Source organism: Chelonoidis abingdonii, chromosome 3, assembly GCF_003597395.2.
Source record: "Chelonoidis abingdonii isolate Lonesome George chromosome 3, CheloAbing_2.0, whole genome shotgun sequence".
NCBI classification, from domain to species: domain Eukaryota; kingdom Metazoa; phylum Chordata; order Testudines; family Testudinidae; genus Chelonoidis; species Chelonoidis abingdonii.
The window spans coordinates 176,490,059-176,516,642 of record NC_133771.1 but is presented as its reverse complement, the minus strand read 5'-3'; the positions used below and the strand labels follow the sequence as shown (position 1 = coordinate 176,516,642).

Here is a 26,584-nt window from a genome sequence, read left to right as displayed (position 1 = left end):
TCAGGGATGGTCTAGAGAGTATTTGGTCCTGCCATGAGGGCAGGGGACTGGACTCGATGACCTCTCAAGGTCCCTTCCAGTCCTCGAGTCTATGAGAGTGTCTAAGATTCAATGGCTGGATAAAAGACTTTTTGTAATTTGGTGTCAGTGACATCACATCCTAATCAAGCCATATGTTATTCAGAACAGTCTTACTCGATGTCTGATTTCATGTATGATTTTTTTACATCATCATTACAATATTTGATAACTTGGTTACTGTCCATTCAGTAGGTTACCTAAAAGATGGCATCTACGAGGGGTGATTTGGATTTATCTTCACTATTGGTGGTATCGCATAGCAACACAAACCTGGAGAGCACTGCACATATCTTGCATGTTCCACTGAGAGAGATCAATACATATGCCAATGCAATGTTTTTGAGATTGCAACTGCAGTATATGGCCATAATGGTTCAGGCCAGTACAAGGAACAGAGAAGCTGAGCTGCTCCTGTCTCCTGCCCAGTGAAGCTTACCAAATGGCAACAACCCACAGTAAGGGTAACCTTTAAGATGGATGGACAGTATGGAGGCCTGACTTGCAATGTTACTACTCCAAATTTCTGTTTTACTCTTCATGTATATCGCACTGTGGGGGACACTGTAATAATGCCTATTCCAATTTCAAAATAAAGTTGTTATCAAAAGTAAGTCTTTAACATGCATATTAATTCACTCATTTAAATTTAAAAACATTACTAGACACAAAAGACATACACATTATTTAGATTAGCAATGAGATGCACAAGGCTGACCTTATCCGTGATGAGGATCTTAAAATATTAATTTCTCATTTGGACACAAGTTCCATTTAAAGCTTTACTTGTGGTTCAAGGTGTATTAATTTTAGCTGTGTTCATTATGTATTGCCACTTATGCAGGGATAAAACATTTTAAATAATGTTTAAAGGCCCTCCCCACTGTTTCACATATTAATTTGGCAAAGGTGTCACCTTTTGCTATAACAATTAGCAAGGTGACAAGTGGGGGCCTGGTGATCAATATGTGGTGACTGGCATATACATATAATTAAAAACAGATATTATCTGTACCCTATATACATTAGTATGCATTAAGTATAAATTAGCATTAAGTACAACTAGTATAGCAGTTATATAGGCTAAATTGGCCCATATCTTTAATCCTTTTGTCTCAGCCTGACTATTGATACAGTTAACAGCACTGTCCGATCTTTTACATCAAGACAGCAAAAGAACTCTTCATACACAAGTTTCATAAGGGTATATTTGGCAGCCATTAAGGTCTTTCACCATCCATTGGAAAGCTTTGCCGTATTTTCTTGCGTACAAAATCTAGTTTTCTTAAGAGGTGATTATATATTTTTCTACTTACTAGGGAGACATCTCTGGTTTGGGAGCTTAATCTGGTCCTTTTGGCACTCGTGAAACCATTCTTTGCATGCTGGGAAATTGACCTCTTGCTCCGTCATCCCTGTGCCATTTGTTTCTGTGAGTGCCTCACCATGCATTGCCAAAGCTTCCCAAAGGACTGTGCACATGATGGTGGTGGGTTGCATGCAGCAATACTTACCCATGGTGCACTGCGCTATGCATTGGCACAAGCACTTCTGGTGAGAATGTGCAGCGCTGAAGCAAGGAGCCAACTATGCATGCACACAAGCGATCTACTGACAGTGGTGGCTTTATGCTGACATAACTTGAGTCAGCAAAAGTTGATAGTGTAGACCTGCTTTCAGTTACTAGTATTCTCCCAAACCTCATGTCAATCATGAGGAAGGTAGGTTAGGTATATTAGACATTCTGTTTTGGCTTTTTATCTTCAGAGAACAGACCCTTGAGAAACTCCCTGAGGCTTTTTAATTTTCTTTGTGGAAAGGATTAGGGATGTCCCTATCTCCACACAGAGACTGTCTAACTAATTTTCAGGGTGTATAAGACATGTTAGGAGATCATGACTGTAGATTCCCCTCCTAAGCTTGGAGCCGATTCAGCAGGTCAGTCCATTTCAACAGCCTTGTTGAGGAAAAACTCTTGTTGTTCACATCTGTAAGGCAACCACACATACAAGTTGCTAGAGCAGATGGCTGTATTTTAGTCTGTCTTCGATAGAACTCTGAAACACCTATCTTCATAGTTGAATCCCTGCATGGGAAACACCTAGAATAGAGCACCCACAGGGACAAGCAAAGGAGTGGTTACTTATCTATATCATGCTCCACAACCCACCTTCCCTCCTATCTGCTTCAAAGTCCCTAGTTTATGCTGGGTTCCATGGTAGAAAAGGAACTGGATTGGCAGTTGGTCCCACACTAGCCTACGTATCCTTGATAAAGTGCATGAGGTATTTAAGGCATATGCATGGATTAAGCAGACAGTTCTGGCAACAACAAAAAAAAATCTCTGATTGAAGGTGCATTGAGTACATGCGCACCTTGATGAACTCAATTTACTGCACAGGTAAGTAACCTCTCCTCTCAGAAAAGAGTTCATGTGTTTGTAATGTTTTCGTTAGGTTAATCAATCAAACATTCTGATTCAACATACCTTGGCTGTTGGTAGGTATGAACTGGGTTTCTTGAAGTTGAGTATTTCCTCCATGCCTGTTCAATATAATCATTACAGAATTCAGGGCTTTTGTGTACGTGTACATTGTTCTGGAATTTCCACAGTATGGATGTACCTTGTTAATAACAATCTATATTTCCAATAAAAAAAAAAAACATGTTTGTGCACACACTGATTAATGTGAAAGGAGTTGATGATTCTGTTTTCAATTTCTGGTAGACTAGCTGAAGTTCATCAAGATATGATGGAAAAACTGTATAACATGACATAGTAAGACAAATATTCAAAATGATGCCAGAGATGTTAAATATCTTTTATTTTAGGCAAATCTGTGTGACTTCTCTTACATGAGAACTAATTTAGGACATGTTGGATGACTATAAGAAAATACACCTCTACCTCATTAGAACGCTGTCCTCAGGAGCCAAAAAATCTGACCTCATTATACATGAAACCGCGTTATGTTAAACTTGCTTTGATCCACCAGAGTGCGCAGCCCCCCCGCCCCACCGAGCACTGCTTTACGGTGTTATATCCAACTTGGTGTTATATCAGGTCACGTTATATCAAGGTAGAAGTGTAGTAGGTTTAATCAGCTGATCACTTTTTTTAACACCATATCCAAAATACATCAAAACTGAAGTAGTATAAATTTATTTTAGTAATCTTGCGTATACATTAGAGACGCTGTGGGTATCGGTTATTGAACCATCATATTCTGAAATCTATTGTAGATTTTTAGATTTTTTTTTCTTTTTATTTCTTTTAGTATCTCCTGAGGCAGTTGGATTTCTGTCAGCTGTTGGAGTGTTCATTATCCTCATGTTGCTTCTTTTTCTGTATATTAATAAGAAGATGTGTTTTGAAAATGTTGGTGGCTTCCCAGACCTTGATTCAGGATACAATGCAAGGAAGAATTCACAAGATAAACTTTGTAAGTATCTGAAATATATTCTACTCAGTTTAATTCTGTAAAAGTTAATAGACACTTTCATAGAGTAATACAAAATGGACTAAATGAAAGAGACTTGTTATATATATAAAAGTTTATGATGACTGAGAGCTATTTGGAGGAAAGGCAGCCTCTGTGACTGCTTGCTCCCAGAAACTCTACAGGTCTCCATGGCTATATAGCCAAAGAAATTATCTTTGCTTATGACAGTGGTTCTCAAACATTTGTACTGGTGACCCCTTTCACATAGGAAGCCTCTTACTGTGACCCCCACCTTTATAAATTAAAAACACTTTTTTTAATATATTTAACACCGTTATAAGTGCTGGAGGCAAAGCGGGGTCTGACAGCTCGTGGCCCCCCATGTAATAACGTTGTGATCCCCTGAGGGGTCCCGACCCCCAGTTTGAGAACCCCTGGCTTATAAGAAGATACTTTTCCCTCCCTATGCTTCTTGATATTGGATGCGTAATGCCAATTGAAATATTGCATGGTTATCTATAATTGCCCATCTCAAATAGATGTAGGTGAACCACATTGTTGGAGATTGTACTCAGCATGCTGAGTTAGTCCTCCAGTGTCCTTGCACGGGAGGTGGCTCATTTAGTTAGTCAGGGAAGAATTTTCAAGGAAATCACTCACCAGAAAACACAAGCGTTTTTCTTTGGTGGCTAATAACTCGTATCTAGAGTTTGCCTATATGGAAGATTGGATACTATCTTTGGCTTACTGGATCCTGACTGTCTAAAAAAAATTTAATAATAATTAGGGAAACTACTCTATCAGGGTTATGAATTTTGTATTTCTCTGGGATTGGAGGTTGGTAAAATGGCCTTCGGGCTGGAAGAATTCCAGCTGGCTTTGTTGGCTCTCTTGTAAAGAAGAGACAGGCCTGGGATAAAGAGCTATAGACTATGGGAGATGGTATGTTTGTTTTACTTTGGCTGTTCTTCTTTCCTGCCTTCTTGAAAGTTGCTTCCCAAAAGGGAGGAGTAAGTTTTGTTTTCTGGAGTAGGGGCTAGGGCTTCTTTCTCTCCTTCTAGCTGTGGAACAATTGTCTGTGGCTCAAAGTATCTCACATTGCTTAGAAAGCAACAAATGGTTTGAGCTGAGGAAACCCTTTGGGGTATGTGCTATTGTGCAGCTATTATGTTAATCTACAGTATTTCATTGCAGTGTGAATTAATTTAGTACAAGTACATAATTTTAAAGTGTTTAAAACTTCTTCTTTGCAGGTATTGAATAAAATACACATTTCCCCTTGTTTTGTTGTATTTTTGAAAACAAATACTCATTGTATTATGGCTAATTGATACTGAACTTTGGTGAAAGACTACTTATTTTGCAATAGAAAAATATTGTTTTGAGCTAGTTGATCTTGGCTTCATTTCAAAGATTTTTTTAGTTCAATTTATTATTTCCTTCAATACATATAGAATTTTGGGCAAGAACAAAGCTGCAGTGGCTGCAGGTTATATAGCAGGCTTTTGGACAGCAAAACTAGATAAATGTAAAATTGAGTCTTTTGGGTAGGTGACAAATTCACAAAACTGAAGACCTTTCTACCAAAAATAATTTGTTGGTTAAGATTGGACAAATGGCATTTTTCAAAAACTTTAAACAAAATCTGAGCCTTCCTTCTGTGTCGTCTTTGGTTGACGCTCTTAGTAATGCTGTAGATGATCTGACCAGTGCTGTTGGAGAGGTCAGCTATACTGTAGCTGATTCAGTCACAGAGCAGGTAACAAGCATGATAAATGGCCTTCGCACAGATGATGAAAACTCTAGAGTGCAAGAGGATAAATCTATGCCTATTAGAGAGGAAAATATAACATCATTAGCAGATTCTCAGGAAACTAATATGAAGGAAAAAAGATGTGTTGAAGAAGATAAACATAAGCAGACTCTTTATTCTGATTCATCAGATTCTTTAAAACAAGAGTTGAATCAAGTTAGAATGTCAGTTCATGTCCAGGACAAAAGAAACAATCAGTTAAAACGGGGCGATGCTAACAAACATTCTAATAATATGGAAACATCTGAAGACATGAAGAAAGTAGGAAGACATGTTAAAAGCAAAGGAGCCACTGGAAATAAATACTTGGAAAATAAAAAGTTTTCAAAGGATAATAATTTGAATAGTAACAAATTTATAACAGGTGAACCTATTATTAAAGACTCAGGCAATGGATTACATGCAGTACTGGAGAATTCTAAGGATTACTTGAATAGAAAAGTCAAATCCAGGTTTTCAGCGGTTGATTTTCAGGACCCCAAAGAGCAGCCCTGTACAGATGGATTCAAGGATTTAGAAGCAAAAGCAAATGACCTACCAAAGCAGACATTACCAGAATCAAATTTTAAAAAGACACCGAGTGATCATCCTGATCGTGTTAATGAAGTAAAAGCAAAGAAATACAAAACTTTTTCAGATGATAATGAACAAACCATAGTGAAACATGAAGAAAATGCAACAACCACATTTTCTAAAGAAGGTAAAAAGAGAAACGATAAGGAATCAGAAAAGATTTCAAGAGAAGTAAGTAGCAAGAAGACACCAGAAAAAGGTGAGGTGTCTTTCATCAAATTTTTCCATTAGGCCTTTCCTGCATCTTTTTCTACATACTACTTTTATCTCCTAATTTACAGACTTCACTAGAACAGTTCTTCCTTTTAAATTAGATCACTTTACAGTATATTTTATTTTCTAGGTAATTGATTCTCTAATTGCAATGATATTTATTGAAAATCAGTTAATTTTCTTTCTGTAATTGGAGACTCAGAGTTTAGCTTGTTTAACCTAACCAAAAGAAAGCTGAGGGGAGATATGATTACTTCAGAGGGATAAATACTAGGGTGGAAGAGGAGTTAAAGTAAAGTACCAGTGTGGACACAAGAGCAAATGGATCTAAACTGACAATCAACAAGTTTTTAGGCTTGAAATTAGGTGAAGGTTGTTAACCATTAGAGGAGCGAAGTTCTGTTAACAGTTTTCAAAGGGGAGCAGTGGGGGCAAAAACATAACTGGCTTCAAGAATGAGCTTGATAAGTTTATGGAAGGGATGGTATGATAAGACTGTCTACAATGACATGTAATCGATCTGTGACTGCTAGCAGCAAATGTCTCCAGTGTCCGATGAGGGGACATTAGATGGGGAGGGTTCTCAGTTACTACAGGGAATTCTTTCCCAAGGGTTTGGCTGGTGGGTCTTGCTCACATGCTCAGGTTCTAACTGATCACCATATTTGGGGTCGGGAAGGAATTTCCCCCCAAGTCAGATTGGCGGAGACTGTTGTTGTTTTTTTTGCCTTCCTCTGCAACATGGGGCATTTGCAGGTTTAAACTAGTGTAAATGGTGGATTCTGTGTAACTTGAAGTCTTTTAAACCATGATTTGAGGACTTCAGAAACTCGGCTAGAGGTTAGGGGTCTATTACGGGAATGACTGGGTGTGTAGGAGGTTAAATTAGATGATCATGATGGTCACCTCTGATCTTCAAGTCTGAGTCTATGCTAGTACTCATGATTAAATCTCTGTTGTTTGTTCTAAATTTTCTTTTTTCCAAATAAAAATTATTTTGCATTTTCTGAAGTGCTTTGTGTGGTTTCTGTCGGGTACTTGGAATTTTTCTCTAGTCTTTGGCTCTAGAATGTTCCTAAAAATCTGTTCATTTCAGTAGTCCTGGTCAGAACGTGTAAGAGAACACTTAGTGCAGCAAATTGTACTAATTGTCTAGGAACAGCTTCAAAGCATCTATGTTGTCCTTATTGCATGTTTATCAGGGAACATATATATGAGCTTAAGATTTAAATTTATTTTTCTAACATTTTATTTGCAATTACAATATTCTCTCAGAAACAACAAAAATCCAAAATTAATCTTCCATTTATTCTTTGAAAGCCATTTAAATTCTTTTGTGCACTTTTTAAGACTATCTAGAAAACAGTTTTTTAAGGTCTGCAGAAAACATTCAGGATGGGATTTTGAAGGCATACGATAAACAAAAATTTGAATTTTTGATATGTTTGTACTGTGGTAGAAAAAATTCCCAGCATTTGTTTTCTGCTTAAATAACACAGTAATTTTAGGAGAGAATAATCACTGACGAGGTAATTAAGAAGCCTGTAGACATAAAAACTTGGCGCTTTACTAAATTATTTCTATGACTTGTCTTAAGGAAGATTAGTCTGATACAGAGAGAGTTCTTATATGTGCTGTTGGTAAATATGCTTTGTGATATGTTTTTAGCATACTGAGCTTATAAAATATGTACATATGTGACACTACGCAAATTATTTAATGAGCTAAATTTCATATTTGCAAGTAACTTAATTTTTAAGATGAAATGGATACTTATAAGTATGTGGATTCATTGCTGGTGAAAGGCATCAGTTGGTGACAGCCTGATAAATGAAGATCTGGGGAGCAGCTGGGTAAATGTCCTATACACATTGTTTTGCCAGCATATTTCAACCCTGATCTGGGAGAGGCGCAGACAAAAACTTTTTTTAGAGATAGCAGGGGGTCCTTCTCCATGTTATGTGCAGGTCATCTCTTCTCTGCTGAATCTACCAGTTAGAACAAAGCATACTGGTGAGTTATGATGTGAGAGATGGAATTGGAACCTATGAAACTGATTTCATATAGTTAGAGTTGCCAGGCATCTGATTTTTTTCCTGGAACGCCCGGTCAAAAAGGGGCCCTGGTGACTTTGGCCCGCACTGCTTACCAGGCCATTATAAGTCCAGTCGGCGGCACAGTGGAGTGCCCTGGGCTAAGGCAGGCTCCCTGCCTGCCCTGGCTTTACGAGGCTCCTGGAAGCAGCTTCCAGGTCCCTGCAGCCTCTAGATGCATGGATGGCCAGGGAGGCTCCACTCACTGCCCCCTCCCCGAGGGCTGGCTCCTCAGCTCTCATTGGCTGGGAACCACGACCAATGGAATCTGCAGGGGGTGGCATCTAGGGGCTGCAGGGACCTGGCAAACACTTGCCAGGATCCCAAACCCCCTCCTGCAGCCCAATCCCCTGCCCCAGACCAGAGTCCCCTCCCACACCCAGACTCCCTGCTGGAGCCCACACCCCCCAACCCTGTGCCCCAGCCCCGTCCTGCATCCCAAACCCTTCATCCCCAACCCCACCCCAGAGCCCACACCTCCAGCCGGAGCCTTCACCCCCTCCTGCACCCTAAACCCCTGACCCAGCCTGGAGCCCTCTCCCGCACCCCAAACCCCTGGCCCCACTCTGGAGCCCTCACCTCCCTCCCACACCCCAACCCCCTGCCCCAGCCTGGTGAAAGTGAGGGAGGGAGGGGGGCTGGAGCAAGTGGGGACATGGCCTAGGAGAAGGGCCAGGGAATGGGCGGGGCCTCTGGGAAGAGGTGTGGTAGGGGCAGGGCAAGGGTTTTGGGTTCTGTTCGATTAGAAAGTTGGTAACCCTACATATAATGGCATAAAATGGAAAATACCTCTTATCCCTATTTGAGCTGGACTGGATTCAAACTAGTGACCTCATCAGCAATATCCTAAGGCATCAACTCACCCAATAAATGGTAACTTAAGATATGGTCATATATACATATTCAAAATGGAGTTGATAGCACTATGTACGGTTACAGTTGCCTGACATTTCCCATTATGAGATTCTGTTTTCAGTTGCTTATAACTTTGCCAGACTTCTACTGTTTGGGCCGAAATTTTCCATTCTGTCTCTCTCTTTTTTTAGTCAGATTTTTGGGTTTTTTGGGCGTGTATGGCCGTCCCTCCCTGTCAATCTCAGAGGGAGGCCACACCCTTAAAGTGGCAATCTATCAAAGGAGGAAATTAGCAGTTTGTGATACTTGGGCCCTCTAAGATGGGCTGAGCAACAATCAATTTGTGTAGAGCAATACAGAGTCTTGGAACCCAGGCCCTAGGTAGGGTGGAGCACCAAACAGTCTAGTGTTCTGGCCTGTAGTCAGGGCAGAACAGCAAAAAAGTCTAGGGGCCCAGCCCTCAGGCAAGGTGGGGGCATTAAATAATTAGGTGTCCTTATTCTAGCACATGGCCAAAATATACAGGCCTCTTGGCCTAAAGATGGGGAGGTTGCCATCTAAGGGGTGGGATGGCAGGGGGACCCAGGCCCACTCTACTTCATTGGATTCTAGTCCAGGGCAATACTGGGTCAGTGGGGATGTGCCTACAACACACTGATCTAGAATCAAGCCAAGACTCAACCAGACTGTAGTCTTGTTTTCCTGGCCTACTTCCTACATCCCTTTTGTGTGGTACTTCCATTTTTTGGGTGTCCTCTATTTTCCCAGGGCAGGTGGCCAGTGGTAGCCACAGCAACTCCTCGGCATCTTGATTGGCTGGTTGCTATAGCAAGTTCTCCGTATGGTTGAGATACTCTTCACGTTCCAGCATCACAAGAGACGCATCTGTCTCCCTTGGCAGCTCCAGCCCAACTGAGCTGCAGGGCCTGCCTTTTGTACTTCTGGCTCCTGTCCTGCCCCTCTGCTTCCGGTGGGCCAGGCGTGGCCTTCCTGGCGCAGCCCACCAGAGGGCAGGTTGTGGTCCCTCCCTGTCAGTCTCAGAAGGCGGCAACACTTCCTTGCTCCAGTTTTGTTTACGTTTCAACTAAAACACTTCAGCTGGTTCCAGGAATGAGATTAGGGAAAAATAAATTGGCCCATGTTAAAAAAAATAAAATAAAAAATCGTATAACAGTTTCATTGCGATGCTTTTGCACCTCCCTGCTATGGAGCAAGAGTTTGAAATTTGGGGGTATGGGAGGGGTGTTCTGGTGTAAGAGAAGTGCCTTTTGCTGTTTCTATGGAAAAACTGCACAAATTATACTAAGTTATAAACCTCTGGGAAAATTGCAATTTGTAAGTACTCAACAGAGGCTTTTGTAACCATGCCTTAGTGGGTCACAACTGAGGATGCCAAATTCAGGATGAACTGCTGAGAAATAGGGCAAACACAACCCAAAACTGGGTTCTTCTGGTTCTTCTTCGAGTGCTTGCTCATATCCATTCCAGTTAGGTGTGCGCGCGCCGCGTGCACGTTCGTCGGAGAAACTTTTACCCTAGCAACACTCGGTGGGCCGGCAGGTCGCCCCCTGGAGTGGCACCGGCATGGCGCCTCATATATACCCCTGCCGGCCCGTCCGCTCCTCAGTTCCTTCTTACCGCCCGTGTCGGTCGTTGGAACAGTGGAGCGCGGCATAGCTGACCTCCACCTACCCTAGCGATTGCTCGTTCTTTATCTTTAGTGTACATAGTTTTTTTTTTCTCTAGTTTGTTGTTATTTACTGTTAGTATAGTTGTAGTTAGTGTATATAGTTAGAGGATCGGGGGTTCGCCCCTTCTCCTCCCACGCCACCGGGGCCGATGCCCGGTTCACCGGGCTTCAAAACCCTGTGCGACCTGCCGTCGCCCGATGCCCACAGGAGATCCGCACGATTCCTGTTTAAAGTGCCTCGGCGAGAGCCATCTATCGGACAGGTGCCGTATCTGTAAGGCGTTCAAGCCCCGGACCAAAAAGAAGGGACTCCCGCCTAAAACAACTGTTTGATGGAGGCAGCTCTAACTCCTCCGTCCTCGGCACCGTCTACGGCACCGGGGAACAAGTGCTTCGTCTGTTCCGGCACCGGCGAAGACACCTCGGCACCTCCCGTCACTGGCCCAGTCCTCCAGCCGGCACCGCTCCCTCTCCCCGAGGAGCAAGAGACTCAAGGCTCCTGCGGTACCTCGGTCACGCCGCAGTCAGAGCGCAGCTCCAGGTCGGATCACCCGGCTCCGCCAGCAGCCCGCGGCACCGCCTGCCTCGGCACCGTTGATTCCGGCCTCCCAGGAGCCGTCGAGTCCGGTGCCGCTTAGCTCCCCGGCACGTGCGTGGTAGAGCTCATCGTCATCCGACTACGCCTGAGACCTACTCCAAGGCACGGGACTTGATCGCTCTTACAGAGCCTGAGCTGCCCCAACCCCGGCACCGCCGGTGCGGGTTATTCAGTCGCTGGGCAAGCCTGCCATGGTGCGACCACCGTCTCCTGGGCACCAAGGAGCCCCGCCGATCTCGTTCGGGATCCCGTGAACGTTCCGGCTCCGGCACCGATCGCGTTCCCGGCACCGATCACGATCCCGACGCCGCTCGCAGTCCCGGCACCGTTCTCCATCCCGGTGCCGGTCGTACTCGCGGCACCGGACCAGATCCCGGTCTCCGTCTTACCGTCGGCACCGCTCCAGATCCGGCACCGCCGAGCCTCTCGCAGCCGATCCAGGCATGTCGATGTTCGGCACCGGTCGACCTCCCGGCACCGCGCTGGTCGTAGGTCCCGGTCCCGCTCTTCACATCGCCACGGCTCCCGGTACCGTTCGCCGGCACCGCGAAGGGACGACTTATTATGACGCACTGACACGGTCCAATCTGCCTCAGCTCCCCCGTGGCCATCCCGTCATACGTCCGCCTCCCCGTATGCAGACTCCACATCTTATGGAGGAATCGGACACTCAGGCACACCGAGACCAGGGGCCACCTCAGTGGTCCTTTTGGACACCCTGGGCCTACCACCAAGCCCAGGGTGAACCATTGGCCCAATCACGCTCCGGACATTCTGAACGCCGGGCACCGGAGGCCACAATCAGTAGACCACCCCCTACTGATACAGAGATGGGTGCCATACAAGCTCTGGAGCAGCCTGATGTTCCAGAGTTGGAGGCCCACCAGGATGCCGCCTCGATCCAGGACCGCTCGTTCCGGGGTTGTCGTCATCTTCCCCGGATGAGGCGGTGGCGGGCACATCCTCGTCGGGGCCTCCCCCTATCGATCTGCGGGCGCACCAGGACCTTTTGAGGCGCATAGCCCAAATATAAGCCTCCCGGTGGAGGAAGTCCCTGAGGTGGAGGACCCTGTGGTTAGCATTCTCTCAGCGGAAACGCCTACCAGGGTGGCCCTCCCATTCATCAGATCCATCCAGGCCAGAGCCGACTCCATCTGGCAAACTCCGGCGTCCATTCCACCGACGGCCAGGGGAGTGGAAAGAAAGTATATGGTGCCTTCCACGGGTTACGAATACCTGTATGTGCACCCAGCCCCTGCTCGTTGGTGGTGCAGTCAGTCAGTCAATGAGCGGGAGCGGCACGGCCAACAAGCCCCCGCTCGCCAAAGTCTAGGGAGGCCAAACGTATGGACTTGCTGGGCCGAAAAATTTACTCTGCTGGAGGACTTCAGCTCCGTGTGGCGAACCAGCAGGCCCTCTTAAGCCGTTACTCCTTCAACACCTGGGAGGCGGTCGGCAAATTCACGGAGTTGATCCCGCAAGGCTCCCGTCAGGAGTTTACAGCCCTCCTCGACGAGGGAAGGAGGATTGCGAGAACCTCCCTGCAAGCCTCGCTGGACTCGGCGGATTCAGCAGCTAGAACGGTCGCCTCTGGCATAGCCATGCGGCGCATATCCTGGTTGCAGGTGTCCGGGCCTACCGCCCGAGTTGCAGCACACCATAACAGGACTTGCCATTTGATACACAGGGCCTCTTCTCGCAAAAACAGATCCTAGACTACAAGTCTAAAGGACAATAGGGTTATCATGCGGTCACTTGGCATGCATACCCCTCAAACTCAAAGACGGTCATTCCGCCCTCACCCCAGCGCCCCTACCCCCCGCCTCGCCAGCGACAGGACTTTAGCCGCAGGCGTGGCCGTGTCAACCGCAGGCGGCAATCGGGCCCTCCGTCGGGCAATAATGCCGGTCCCGCCCGCCAAATCATCGGGACCCAAGTCCAATTTTTGAAGGTGCGCCCGAGAGCAGCGTACCAATTCCCTCTCCGGATCCGCTCCAGTTTTCCAACCGGCTTTCCTCATTCCTCCCGGCGTGGTCCCAGCTAACTACGGATCGTTGGGTCTGCGTACGGTGGAACATGGATACCGTCTCCAATTCTCTTCTCGCCTCCCTCCGCCCCTCCCTCCTCCCGTCCCTCTTCAGGGACCCCTCTCACGAGCAACTCCTCCTGCAGGAGGTCCACAAGCTTCTCTCAATCGGAGCCATACAGGGAGGTACCGGAGGAGCTCAAGGGCAAGGGGTTCTATTCCCGTTATTTCCTGATCCCAAGGCAAAAGGAGGTCTTCGGCCCATCCTAGACCTACGCGAGCTGAACAAATACATCAGAAGTTCAAGTTCCGCATGGTGTGCCTGGGGACCATCATTCCCTCCCTGGATCCCGGCGATTGGTACGCCGCTCTCGACATGAGGGGACGCATATTTTCATATTGCATTTACCCTCCCCACAGGAGGTACCTGCGTTTCATGGTGAATCGAGTTCATTACCAATTCACTGTCCTCCCTTTGGTCTTTCGTCGGCCCTCGGGTCTTCACGAAATGTATGGCGGTTGTCGCCGCTTTCCTCCGCCGTCGTCGCATTCACGTGTTTCCCTTACCTCGACGACTGGCTTATCAGGGGAACCTCAAAGGCTCAAGTCACCAGCCATGTCGACACCATAAGAAAACTATTCGCAAGGCTGGACTGATCGTCATCTGGACAAGTCCACACTGGTGCCCACGCAAACGGAATAGAATTCATCGGGGCAGTGCTGGACTCCGTCCTTGCGACAGCCAGCTTGCCCCGCAGCCCGATTTCAAGCCATAGTCTCCCTGTCCGGAGCCTGCAGAGGTTTCCCACTACCTCCGCCCGTACTTGCCTGGCCCTTACCTAGGACACAGGGGCCGCATGTGTCCTCGTTACAAAGTACGCCAGACTACGGATGCCCGCTGCAAGCCTGGCTGGCTTCGGTCTACCGCCCGAACAGGGACGCCTTAGATATGATTGTAACGATCCCACCGGGAGTCCTCAGCTCCCTCGACTGGTGGAAAGAGTCGCCGCTGGTGTGTGCGGGCCTGCCCTTCCACACTCCTCAGCCCTCTGTGTCCCTAACAAACGGACGCATCTGCGCTGGGCTGGGGCAACACCGTGGGCACCGGCGCACCCAAGGGCTTTGGTCACCCCAAGAGTGACTCTACATACTCAATTTCGAGAGCTCAGGGCAGTACGCTGGCGTGCCAAGCGTTCCTCGCCTCCTACAGGGCGTTCTGTGTTGCGGATATTCATGAATCACGACGGGATGCTTATTGTCAACAGGCGGGAGGCACAAGGTCATCTCCCCTGTGTTGGAAGCGATCCATTGTGGGAATTCTGTGTATGCCCACTCCATAGACCTGGTGCATCCTTTTCTCCGGTGGTCCAGAACACGCTCGCAGATCACTCTGAGCGGTCCTTCCTCCACTACGAATGGTCCCTCCGTCCGGACGTCTCCCATCTCAATCTTCCGGAGGTGGGGCTTTCGCCAGATCGCCTGTTTGTGCGTCCAAGATAAACCGGAAATGCAGTGTTTCTGTTCCCTGCAAGGTCGCTTCTCCGGGGCTCTCCTGTCGGGACGCTTCATATCCGCGTTGTCAGGTTCGCCTTTTTATGCCTTTCCCCGTTCCCTCTCTGCCACAGACGTATTGCTCTAAGTCCCAGAGGACACAGCCCGCCTTCATCCTGATCGCGCCGCTTGGCCTAGACATGCACTGGTACCCCAGGCCTGCATCGACTGTCCCTGTTCGGACCCGATCCCCCTACCACTGTGGATCGGGGGACTTGATCACGGCAAGACTTCGGCGAGCTTCTCACCCGACCGCAGTCCCTCCACCTGACAGCAATGCGTTTCCTAACTGGTTAAACCGTTGGAGCTGAGCTGTTCCGCTGAGTGCAACAGGTGTTGCTTTTGGTAGCAGGACACCTCCACGAACGTTCGAATACCTCGCGGAATGGATATCTGCTACGGTGTGAACTGCATTGGTCTTCTCCCATGGTCACTCATTGTATCATCTCACCATCTTGGATTATTTGTGGTCCCTCAAAGGGCAGGGTTGTATCTATCCTCTACGCTGCGAGTCCACTACTCTCGCGGCAATATTACCCATCCGCGGAACGCTGTGCAGTTGACCATTCTTCCCACTCCGACTACCGACTTCCAGTTCTATACAGGCTTGGAACGGCTTATCCCTCAGTCGACCCGCCCTACCCTGTAGCCTGACCTTGTAATCTCGTAGTAAGGTCATGGGGCCCTCCTTCGAGCCTTTGGCCACATATTTGTGCCTGACCTGTCCTGGAGACGGCTTTCCTAGTCCATTACCTCGGCTCGGGTGTCTTCGGAACTCGCGCACTGACTGTGAATCTCCCTATACCGTCTCCATAAGGACAAGGTACAGCTGCGTCCTCACCCGGCGTTCATCCCAAAGTCGTCTCCGCCTTCACATGAACCAGACATCTTCTGCCAGTTTCTTCCCAAAACCACACGCTCGAGACGTGGCAAGCGCTCCGAATACCTTGGACGTCCGGAGCTCTCGCATTTCTCATCGAGCGGACCAAGCCTTCCTTCTCTTTCACCGCAACTCTTGTAGCAGTGCGGAGCTTATGAGAGGCAGGCACATCTCCTCTCAGCCGCATCGCATCTTGGGTCACTCAATGTATCCGAGCTTGCTTATGACTGGCTCAGGTCAGCCAGGCCATCTCACGTGGACACTCTCCTCCCCCTCCCACTTCTCCCCTTCTATTCTCTTCTCCTCCCCTTCGCCATTCCTCTCTCCTCTGCTCCTCCCTCCTCCTCTCTGTCCGCCCATCTCTCTCTCTCCCCTTCCCCCCCCTCCCTCACTCCTTCCTTTCCGACTCCTACGCGGATGCTCAGGGCCCTCGTCTGCTGTTCTTTGTCGATGTTCCCTGTGCAGGAATATCTGCCGTGTCAGCCACCTGGCTTCTGTCACACCTTCGCGAACCATTACGCATTTGTCAATACAATCCTAGAGACGATGACGCCTTCGCTCGGCTCGCGGTCTTGCATTCCGCTATGTGCTCTCTCCGCCCCACCTCCTGTTAAGGCCCCTGGGGAATCACCTACTGGAATGGATATGAGCAAGCACTCAAGACAGAAAGAAAGCCTGTTACTCACCTTTTGTAACTTTGTTCTTCGAGATGTGTTGCTCATATCCCATTCCACACCGCCCTCCTTCCGCTGTCCGGAATAGCCGGCAAGAAGGAACTGAGGAGCGGTCTCGGGCTGCGCAGGTGTCTATTATTTAGGCGCCATACCGGCGCCACTCCAGGGGGCGACCTGCCGGCCCACCGAGTGTTGCTAGGGTAAAAGTTTCTCCGACGAACGTGCACGCGGCGCGCGCACACCTAACTGGAATGGATATGAGCAACACATCTCGAAGAACAACAGTTACAAAGGTGAGTAACCGTCTTTTGTTATTTTGTGGCTGGTTTGGTATATCTTTTATAAAAGTAAACTCCTGTTTCATCACACTGGCTAAGAAAAAAAACATAAAGGCAGTTTCCTCAGGCATTCCAGTTCTGATATCACCACCAAAAGCACTGTATTCAGAGATGAGTGGTACTTTACAACCAGTCTTATTAAATAATGGGTTTTTCCGATCCCAAAGGACCAGCCACACACCCAGGTCAATATATAACTTAGATCTTACCCAAAAATCATGCTGATGCCAATCCTTTATTATCTAAAATCCAAAAGTTTATTTATTAAAAGAAAGAAAGGTGAGAGTTAAAATTGGTTAAAGGAATCAATTACATACAGTAAAGGCAAAGTTCTTGGTTCAGGCTTGTAGCAGTGATGGAGTAAATTGCTGGCTTAAGTCAAGTCTCTGGAGTACATCCACAGCTTGGATGGGTCATTCAGTCCTTTGTTCAGAGCTTCAATTTGTAGCAAAGGTCCTCCAGAGGTAAGAAGCAGAATTGAAGACCAAATGGAGGTGTTTCCAGGGCCTTTTATAGCTTTTGCCATGTGGAGGGCATTCCATTGTTCTTACTGTGGAAAATTACAGCAAAAAATAGACTTTGGAGTCACATGAGCAAGTCACATGTTCATACCCAATTTCCCTAGTTATTGCAGGAAGCCATTACCTACACTCCAGACAGCACGTTTACGTGACAGTCCACTCAATGTAGATTGGCATCTCCCATGGTCCATTGTCAACCAAGTGTTTCTTGATGAACCACTTAACTTTGAATAGTCCCTCCAAGATGTGCTGGTGAGCTACCTTGTGGGCGGTACCCCAGGATACCGGGCTAGATTGACCTTTGGTCTGACCCAATATGGCCGTTCTTATACCACTAGAATGCCCTTCTCCTTTGTTTATGAGATTTGCTCAAATTAGTCACTGCCCACGTAAAACAATTTAAATGATAAACTTTATCTTAAATTGTAATCATAGTTGAAGAGGCTAGTGTGCACTTAAGTTAGTAATGCATGTAGCCCCAACCAACCTATTTGTGCAGCTCAGGTGAGTATGCTAAAATGTACAGAAGAGAGCCTCTTTCCTACGCAATTGAAGAACTCCACACTTGTGGAAGATTCCATTCTAGTCTGGCTATGTTCCTAAACTCCACTGGAAAAGAGCTTCTATTCAGGATTTCCTTCAGCCAAATCCTTCCCCATCTGTGGAGCTACCATAGTGAGGAGGGGCAAAGGCAAGGGCTTCTGCTGACCATATGCAGTTAATTGGAGTTTCAGGCAATGATCCTGCTGACCTTTATCAGGTTCTCAGGAGCCCATCCTTATCCCTCTTAGACCTTAAAATCCACACTAACCTTTGCTTCAGCTACTGTGCAGCTTACAAAATTGGTTAGACCCCTTCCTTAATCCTTTTGCACACTATAGGAGGTGCCAGCCCCCAGCAAACTGTAGGAGTCTTTACTCAGCCCTTGCACACTATACTAAGTTTCAGCCCTAATTATTCCAATTAATATGCAACAATTTATTTTACTAGCCAGTTCGCTGTGAAACTAAGTCTGCTTGGAAATACTTATCCAGCTTATTCTTTTTGGATATCCACTTGGGGTAGAGTACATAATTTCTGTTTCAGGCCTCATAGTTACGTCGTGTATTTCTATATAGGGGTTAAGTGGAACTTAAAGATAGTGTAGATCTTGTACTGGCCATCTGCGCTGAGTGAATTTTTGTCATAATGTGCATAGTGGAAAAAAATCAGTCTACTTGTGGTATGAATTGTTCAAATAAATTTTTTCTGAAACATGGTTGTGTGCTGCTCCCAAGTGAGAACTATTTTCCTGCTAAGCTTCAACTTTTAAACTATAGCTATTTCAAATGGAGGATTAAAAAAAAAACTAACTAAAAACCTTGTAGGATTTTTAAAATGGAAAATGTTTATTTTTCACTCCATTCTGAAAACAGCTGAATCTTTGTTGAAACTTCAAACAAACAAACAAAAAAACCTTCAAAAGTCTCTAAGTTGGAAAATTTTAAACACAAATGTGGTCATTTCAGAATTTATGACTGCATAAAAACAGAGGTTAGAATATAAACTTCTATGCAACCTTAACTATTGCCAGGTGGCTTCTATGAGAATCTATATTAATTCCAGGTTTGAGGAAAATCATCAGTTGTTTTAAGTAAAATAAGACTCTGTATGCCCATTTTGATTTTCATTTAACTGAGTACTTTTCTACATCCTTCACATATATAGGTATGTGCCTGTATTGTAAAACTTCTGCTTTTAGCTATGAGCATATAGGTCAATTTGTTAGATTGTCTTTAAAAATGTAGCAACAGTATTATCATACCATTTTTCCTTTAGGTGTTATTAGCCTGAAATATGTTCACGTAATTTTGTCATCTGTTTTTTTTTGATATCAGAATTTTATTTATACCATATTCTACACCATAAGCCCCTTAACAGGAGAGAATCAGGAGTTAACTTTATGAGTGAGAAATCCAAAATATGACATTATATTATGTTGTCTGTGATTGATTACATAAAATCTTTGGGAATTTTATTTCTTAAATAAAGAGATTCAAGAAATTGGATAAGTGTGCTTCCTAAGAAAAAAAAACCAACAACAAAAAACAACCATAGCTTATTTCCCATTAAATATACTGTGTAATATTTAGGAATTTGTAATTTTTCTGCCCTTTGTAGAAAAACAATAAATGTTTCTGAGGTATTGCATTTCAATCAGGTACCTGTGTAAAACGATGACAAAAGTTGGTTAAATATATTTTGTTTTTCTCAAAAAATTTCAGTAAACGTTGAAAATATTTAAATTGTATTGATTGATTTGTTTCACTCTTTCTCGAGCTGTCGTCTGTCATTTACTGTTCTGTTTTCTTCAAACAGACAACTCGTACATGAATAAAGACCAGCATGGTTCTTCCTCTGAAAGTGAAGACGAGGCATTGGGGAAATACCATGAGGCCTTGTCCAGAACACAAAGTTCCAGGCCACCAATGGTAGATAGCAGACAGCAAAAAAATTACATTTGGGAAACTAGACAAAAATATAGCCCTCTGTCTGCAGAGTATGATGGGTACAGTAGTGAAGCCTCGATAGATGAAGGTAAGATGTGATTTACAATATTTCTCCCATCATCTCTCACCTTCAGGTTACACTGTGGATAAGAACGTTACAGTTAAAGACAGTCTGGCTTAGAAATAGTTACTATCTGCTAGTAACTCTAAAATATTTTTTTATATCTGCACACATTACAAAAGACAGGTACTGGCATGCTTTCATGTCCTTCCCAAAGGCACTGCATATGGAATTTAATATAGGAGGAATTAATAGCATGCAACTTTACCAACAGTAAAAGGAGTTCTTCCAAAAAAAAAAATGTTAAGCTGATTTTTGTGGGTATTGAGAGGGAAACATGGTGGCTTCTGATGAAGTAGTATTACAAAATTACAAGACATACTTGTTGGATCCTGTGTACAGAGGTATACTTTATACATATGTTGACTTTTATAGCTCAAAATATAGCTTATCATTCAGTGGAATTATTCTATTATGTTATTAACGTGTAAATGACAGGAATGTCCCATGTCTTTTATTTAAATCACAGAAGTTAAGAACCAAAAAAAGTTGTTTTATTAATAAAAATTCCTAAAGGTCAAATTTTGAAAATAGATCCTTTTTGTGGCATATTTTTGAATCTTCCGTTCATGTCAGTTAGGAAGTGCTTACACTGCCATTGTGAGGTGTGATCACAGCTTGCGTAGACATACTCGAAATAGCTTTAATTTAACTAGTTCAGGTACTGTTAGCAGTGAAACCACGACAGCTCTGGGCTTCAGCTCAGGCTAGCTAGCTGAGTAATTATCCAGGGTTCTCAGTGGGCTTGTACAGCCAAACTGAAGCTTGTGCTGCCGCGGCTTTATTGGTATCCAAGCTTGCTATATTAAACCTAGCTAAGGTATGTTTACACAAGCTACAATCATCCCCCATGATTGCCATGTCGATAGCTAAGTACACAGTCAGGTACTGAGATGTCAAAATTACATCATTTGCATCTGGAAATAGTTCCAGGTGCAAAATTGTATCTGTAAGCATTTCCAAGCATAAAAACGGAGTTTTGGCTGAGGTCCAGTTAAAAAAAAAAAAATCAAGTTGTATTTTTCATGTGGATGCAAGGGTAAGACTTTCTTGGTGGAGGAATTAGAAATTTTTATTGTATATGTAATAAAACTGAAAGAGTATTTTAATGGACACCATATTTTAAAAGATTAAATAATTTTTTCCTAGCAAAAAGTAATACATCTCATGTACGAGTGCTTACGTTTAAGTATAGTTTGCAACCTAAAAACATCCTTACAAATTTGGAAAGTCTTTTCATAATGTGAGAACTTTATTTATTTTTGTTTTGGAAAAATGTCCATTTACAACTTAAGCTAAAAGAGATGTTGTTTTTGTGACCCTTTCTTCCAATTCTTAGTTTGGAAGCACGGGCTGGATGAGTACTCTGATACCTATGGTAGGACACAGAGATAGAATAGGTAAGCCATACTTGAAGCTCGCAGCAGAGTAAGATAATTTTCTTTCTTCACCATCTAAATTCCTCAGTCCTTCTGCTTCAAAACCACGTCTTAAGAGATCGGCGAGCTTGAGTCTGAGTATTTAGGGAGGAAAAAGGAGAAGTGATGGTTATTGTTTGCTCAGGAAGCACTTGGAGAAAGGCAAAGATGAGTAAGGGTAGAAGGATGTTTCAGTTCCTTTTATCTACTTAAATTGCCAATAGCAGCATCTGCATTCCCTCTCCTTCCCTGCTGCCTTTCCCCACAACACCTATGTACTCCATGCTATGTGGGGATCCAGCTTCCCCTGGAGCTACTTAAAGGGAGAAGTATAGGGGATACTTAGCCGGGGATGGGAAAGGGAAAGGGAGATGTTGCCATCAGCAAATAGGAGAAGAAAGATACAGAATCTGAATGCTGTTTGCTTCTTTACTGTCAAGTGTCTCCCACTTGCCCACTTCCTCCTACCTCAAAGTTTCTGAGATTTGAATCTGAACCCATCTCCTAAAGTTTTTTCTTCCCCTTCCTTGCTCCCAAGCTTGTCTTGCAGCGGCAGTGAGATTTTACCAGTCACTTTCTTTTGCCTCCTGTCGTGACAATGCTGGGGCTCATGCTGGGTTCCCCCTTTCACCTGAGCTGGAGTCCTTATTCCTCAAGCTGGAAATTTAGAATGTGATTGAGGTCCATGAAAGATGGGCCATCTTTGGCAAGTTCTAAGCACAGCAGCTAGGAGTTTGCCACCCTGTTTCATGTGCCCTGCTGCAGTTGTCATCAGTGCCTATGCTTCCAGACAGTGTCTCCATTCAAGAAATGGAGTGATTGTCACAAAAAAAAGTCAACAACTTAAGTGGTGAATTGACTAATTTAATTTATTATAATGGAAATGTTTGTAGAAAAAAATTAAGAAATTTTTTTTAAAAGTTTGATTTAAAATATGTTCAATTTCAGGTTATTTGCATATATGTTCTATATTTTAATTTACAGAAAAAATGTCAAAGTAATATTTTATCAGAGTTTTGTGAATGCTTATTTTGCATTTGCTGTTCTATGTAAGATGACATTCTTTTCCAACCCATTATCAAGAGCTGAGCTCCAGCAGTGTTGTCTGCCAGAAAACCTGCAGGTGTGTTACAGCTGTGAGCAAAGCATTTGTAGAATCAGGGCCATGTTTTATAATTATTTCTGTAGCCGTTAGTCTCCATGAGATGTTGCTCAGTAATGTTACACAAGTCAACAAAAAAAAATCATAGTGTTCCTTATAATATGTTATGACCTGAAAGTGGTACGTATATATTTTGTTGATACTTCCTACTTCTTCCAAAACAATTTCAGATACAACAGCAAATTCCTTGCACTATTATTAAAATATGTTCCATACAAATTTGCTCTGAATACAGGAAAAGACAAGGAAGAGTATGCATGGTTGCACTCTATTCACCAAGAAAGGCGAGCTTCACATCCTAGATCTTTAGTGACAGAGAAAGTCGAACCCTGATAAAGAACACCTGCAGTTCATAAAAAGAGGCTGGAGCATACAACCAACTAGTTCAGATATGTTCAGAGAACACTGTTTAAACATTTGAAGTTACAGTCTCACATTAAAAGTGAAGAACATCAAAAACGTTTTAGTCATTTTGTTTCAGTATAAATTATGCAATGCCAAGTTTTACTGTTTCTGAAAACTGGACATGAATGCTTGGAAAGGTATAACAAGTGGAGTTCCGCAGGGGTCTCTTTTGGGACTGGCTCTGTTCAATATCTTCTTCAATGACTTAAATGTTGGCATAGAAAGTACGCTTATTAAGTTTGCAGATAATACCAAACTGGGAGGGATTGCAACTGCTTTGGAGGACAGGGTCAAAATTCAATATCATCTGGACAAACTGGAGAAATGGTCTGAGGTAAAACCGGATGAAATTTTAATAAAGACAAATGCAAAGTGCTCCACAATTAAGAAGGAACATCAGTTTCCACACACACAGAATGGGAAGAGAGACTGTCTAGGAGGAGTACGGCAGAAAGGGGATCTGGGTCATGTGGACACACAGCTAAATATGAGTCAACAGTATGATACTGTTGGCAAAAAAGCAAACATGATTCTGGGATGCATTAACAGGTGTGTGTGAGCAGAACAAGAAGTCATTCTTCCGCTCTACTCTGCGCTGGTTAGGCCTCAACTGGAGTATTGTGTCAGTTCTGTGGCACTGCATTTCAGAAAGATGTGGAGAAATTGGAGAGGGTCCAGAGAAGAGCACACAAATGATTAACGGTCTTCAGAACATGACCTATGAAGGAAGGCTGAAAGAATTGGGTTTGTTTTAGTTTGGAAAAGAGACAGACTGAGAGGGGGACATGATAGCAGTTTTCAGGTTCTAAAAGGGTGTCATCAGGAGGAGGAGAAAACTTGTTCACGTTAGCCTCTAATGATAGAACAAGAGGCAATGGGCTTAAACTGCAGCAAGGGAGATTTAGGTGGACATGAGGAAAAAGTTCCTAACTGTCCAGGTGGTTGGACACTGAATAATTCCTAGGGAGGTTGTGGAATCTCATCTCTAGATGATATTAAGGTAGGTAGAATAAATGTCTCTCAGGGATGGTCTAGAGAGTATTTGGTCTGCACTGAGGACAGGGGGACTGGACTCGATGACCTCTCGAGTCCCTTTCTAGTCCTAGAGTCTTATGAATCTATGAATCCTTAATGCTATGAGGCATCACAGCAACCTTAACTGAGATTTTTCAATAGACTCATAGACTCATAGACTCAATAGGTCAGAAGGACCAACTATGATCATCTAGTCTGACCTCCTGCACAAGGCAGGCCACAAAACCCTACTCCATCACATTTATAACACCCCGAACCATACTGAGTTATTGAAATCGTCAAAATTGAGATTTGAGGACCTCAAGCTGCAGGGAATCCACACAGCAACGCGACCCATGCCCCACGCTGCAGAGGAAGGCGAAAACCTCCAGGGCCTCTGCCATCCGCGCCCTGGAGGAAATTCCTTCCTGACCCCAATATGGCGATCAGCTAAACCTGAGCATGTAGGCTAGACTCACCAGCCAGCACCTCAGAAAGACTCTCTGCAAGTAACTCAGTTCCCATCCATCCAACATCCCCTCACAGACCATCGACAGACTTATCTGCCGATAATCAAATCAGTTGCCCAATTTAAACTCACCATCATAACATCCTCCGATATACTTATCAAGCTTAGTCTTAAAGCCGATAAGTCTTTTGCCCCATACTTCCATCGGAAGGCCGTCTAGAACTTCACGTCCTCCTAATGGTTAGAAACTTCGTTAATTTCAAAGTCTAACTCCTATATCAGTTTGTACCATCATCGTCTCTGTGCCTACATTAGTACTAAACTTAAATAATTCCTCTCCCTCCCTAACGTTAATCCCCCTGATATATTTATATAGAGCAAGCATATCCCCCCGGAGCCTTCTTTTGGCCAGGCTGAACAAGCCTGGCCAAAAGAAGGCTATATACGTGATATAGTTATATACGTGATATAACTTAAACATAGATGATGTAAAGACAAATAATAGACAAATTTCTTAATTCTTGGAAAATGGAACAACGTTACTTAAGGAAAATGTCATATAAGAAATAAACAGTTTTAATACTTAGTAATACCTTTGCGCCCCATGTTTTTAGGTTTTCACAAATGTGTTTAATCTTTTCTATTTCTACATCCTAGATATTTTAGTTCCACTTTCAGAACATTAAAGCCTTCAATCCCTATGCATGACTCCTACTGAAATCAGAAGGAGCAATATGAGGTGATAAAACTACAATGGTTTCCATTTTCAGAAACGAGTGCTATTTTTTTTGGCAATCAGTAGTTCTGTCAGACTGTATATATCCTACTATGTATTTTCTAAGAAGGGACCCATAGATGTGTTTTTACCAATAGCTGTCTTTTCTGCACTTTAACAATTACTTATATTTGTGTTTGCTTTTTTTGTTTGGCTAGTCCTGCTCTTATTTGTTTTAAAAACATGTACACAAAATCTTACAACAGGACAGGCAAGAAACAGAATCTTGTATTAACATATGAAGTTAAGAAAGATTGCATTGCTTGATACATTACCCGCTTTTTGTAATCCCAAAGTGTAAAAATTCAATTATAATATCCTAAAATCTTCTTATACTACTAAAATAATACTGACATTAATTATAAAACATGTATCAATACTTGACCAGCATATTGTATTTAATATCACATTTACAGGATGCATATATTCTGAAAATGTGTTATTTTGAAGCTTGGAAACATAAGAGAATGTGGCATATTTTGTTATCATTCTTTTGTCCTCTAGGTGGCATATTAATCTTTCTTTCCACCTAGAAGTACTGTATAGAAATGACATATCATCTTGATATAGCATGTCTAATAATCTTCAAATGGAGAAAACAAGTAATAACAACATATCAGTATTTTTGTAACATTATTTCTAGTTTTGTGTTTTTACCTGCATTGTTTTATGGCTCCATTTTAATTTGCTCCATTAATCTTTCGTTAAGTATTTTAGTTAGAAAAAGAGTGTTCTTCTAATTCCAGGTTTCAGAATAGCAGCCTTGTTAGTCTGTATCCGCAAAAATAACAGGAGTACTTGTGGCACCTTAGAATTTATTTGAGCATGTATATATGTCTTCTTACTATATGTTCCATTTTATGCATCTGATGAAGTGGGCTGTAGCCCATGAAAATTTATGCTCAAATAAATTTGTTAGTCTCTAACGTGCCACAGGTACTCCTGTTCTTCTAATTCCAGGAGGTCAAACACAGCTTGTGACCTGGATCTGTCTTACTTCATGTATTTCTGAAGCAAATATGATATATTCAGTTTCTATAGAATCAAAATTTACCTTTGTAATGAAAGTTTGACCTGAACTGGGTTTAGAGTCAGGCTTTTCTGCATAGGCCAAAGGATCATTTTACCTCTTGTGGGACAAGGTGTAGTGAATTACCTCAGTCTAAGACACAAATGTGTCTTTGAATAAACCCTAGTCTATTACAAAATTAAGAAAAGATCAAGTTAAAGCAAGGTTAAAAGGCACTGAAGACATACCTAGGCCTGAAATTCCCTTGCCTTGCACAGATAGGCCCAAATTGTTGAAGTCACAGAAAAGAGATCAGCAAATTTAATGCCTACATTTCTAGACTTCTCTTTGTCAGTTTCACCAGGATTTGGACATA

At 43.7% G+C, this 26,584-nt stretch overlaps 1 protein-coding gene across 1 annotated transcript in view; it reads left to right on the top strand.

Moving 5' to 3' along the window:
• SYT14 (synaptotagmin 14) overlaps positions 1 to 26,584 on the top strand; it is a 179,764-nt gene that overhangs the window by 52,386 nt on the left and 100,794 nt on the right. The window contains exons 2-3 of the mRNA XM_032785219.2: positions 3,357 to 3,521; positions 19,705 to 19,923. Of these exons, the coding sequence (XP_032641110.2) occupies positions 3,410 to 3,521; positions 19,705 to 19,923 (331 nt within the window). The 5' untranslated portion in view covers positions 3,357 to 3,409. The remainder of the gene's footprint in view (positions 1 to 3,356; positions 3,522 to 19,704; positions 19,924 to 26,584) is intronic.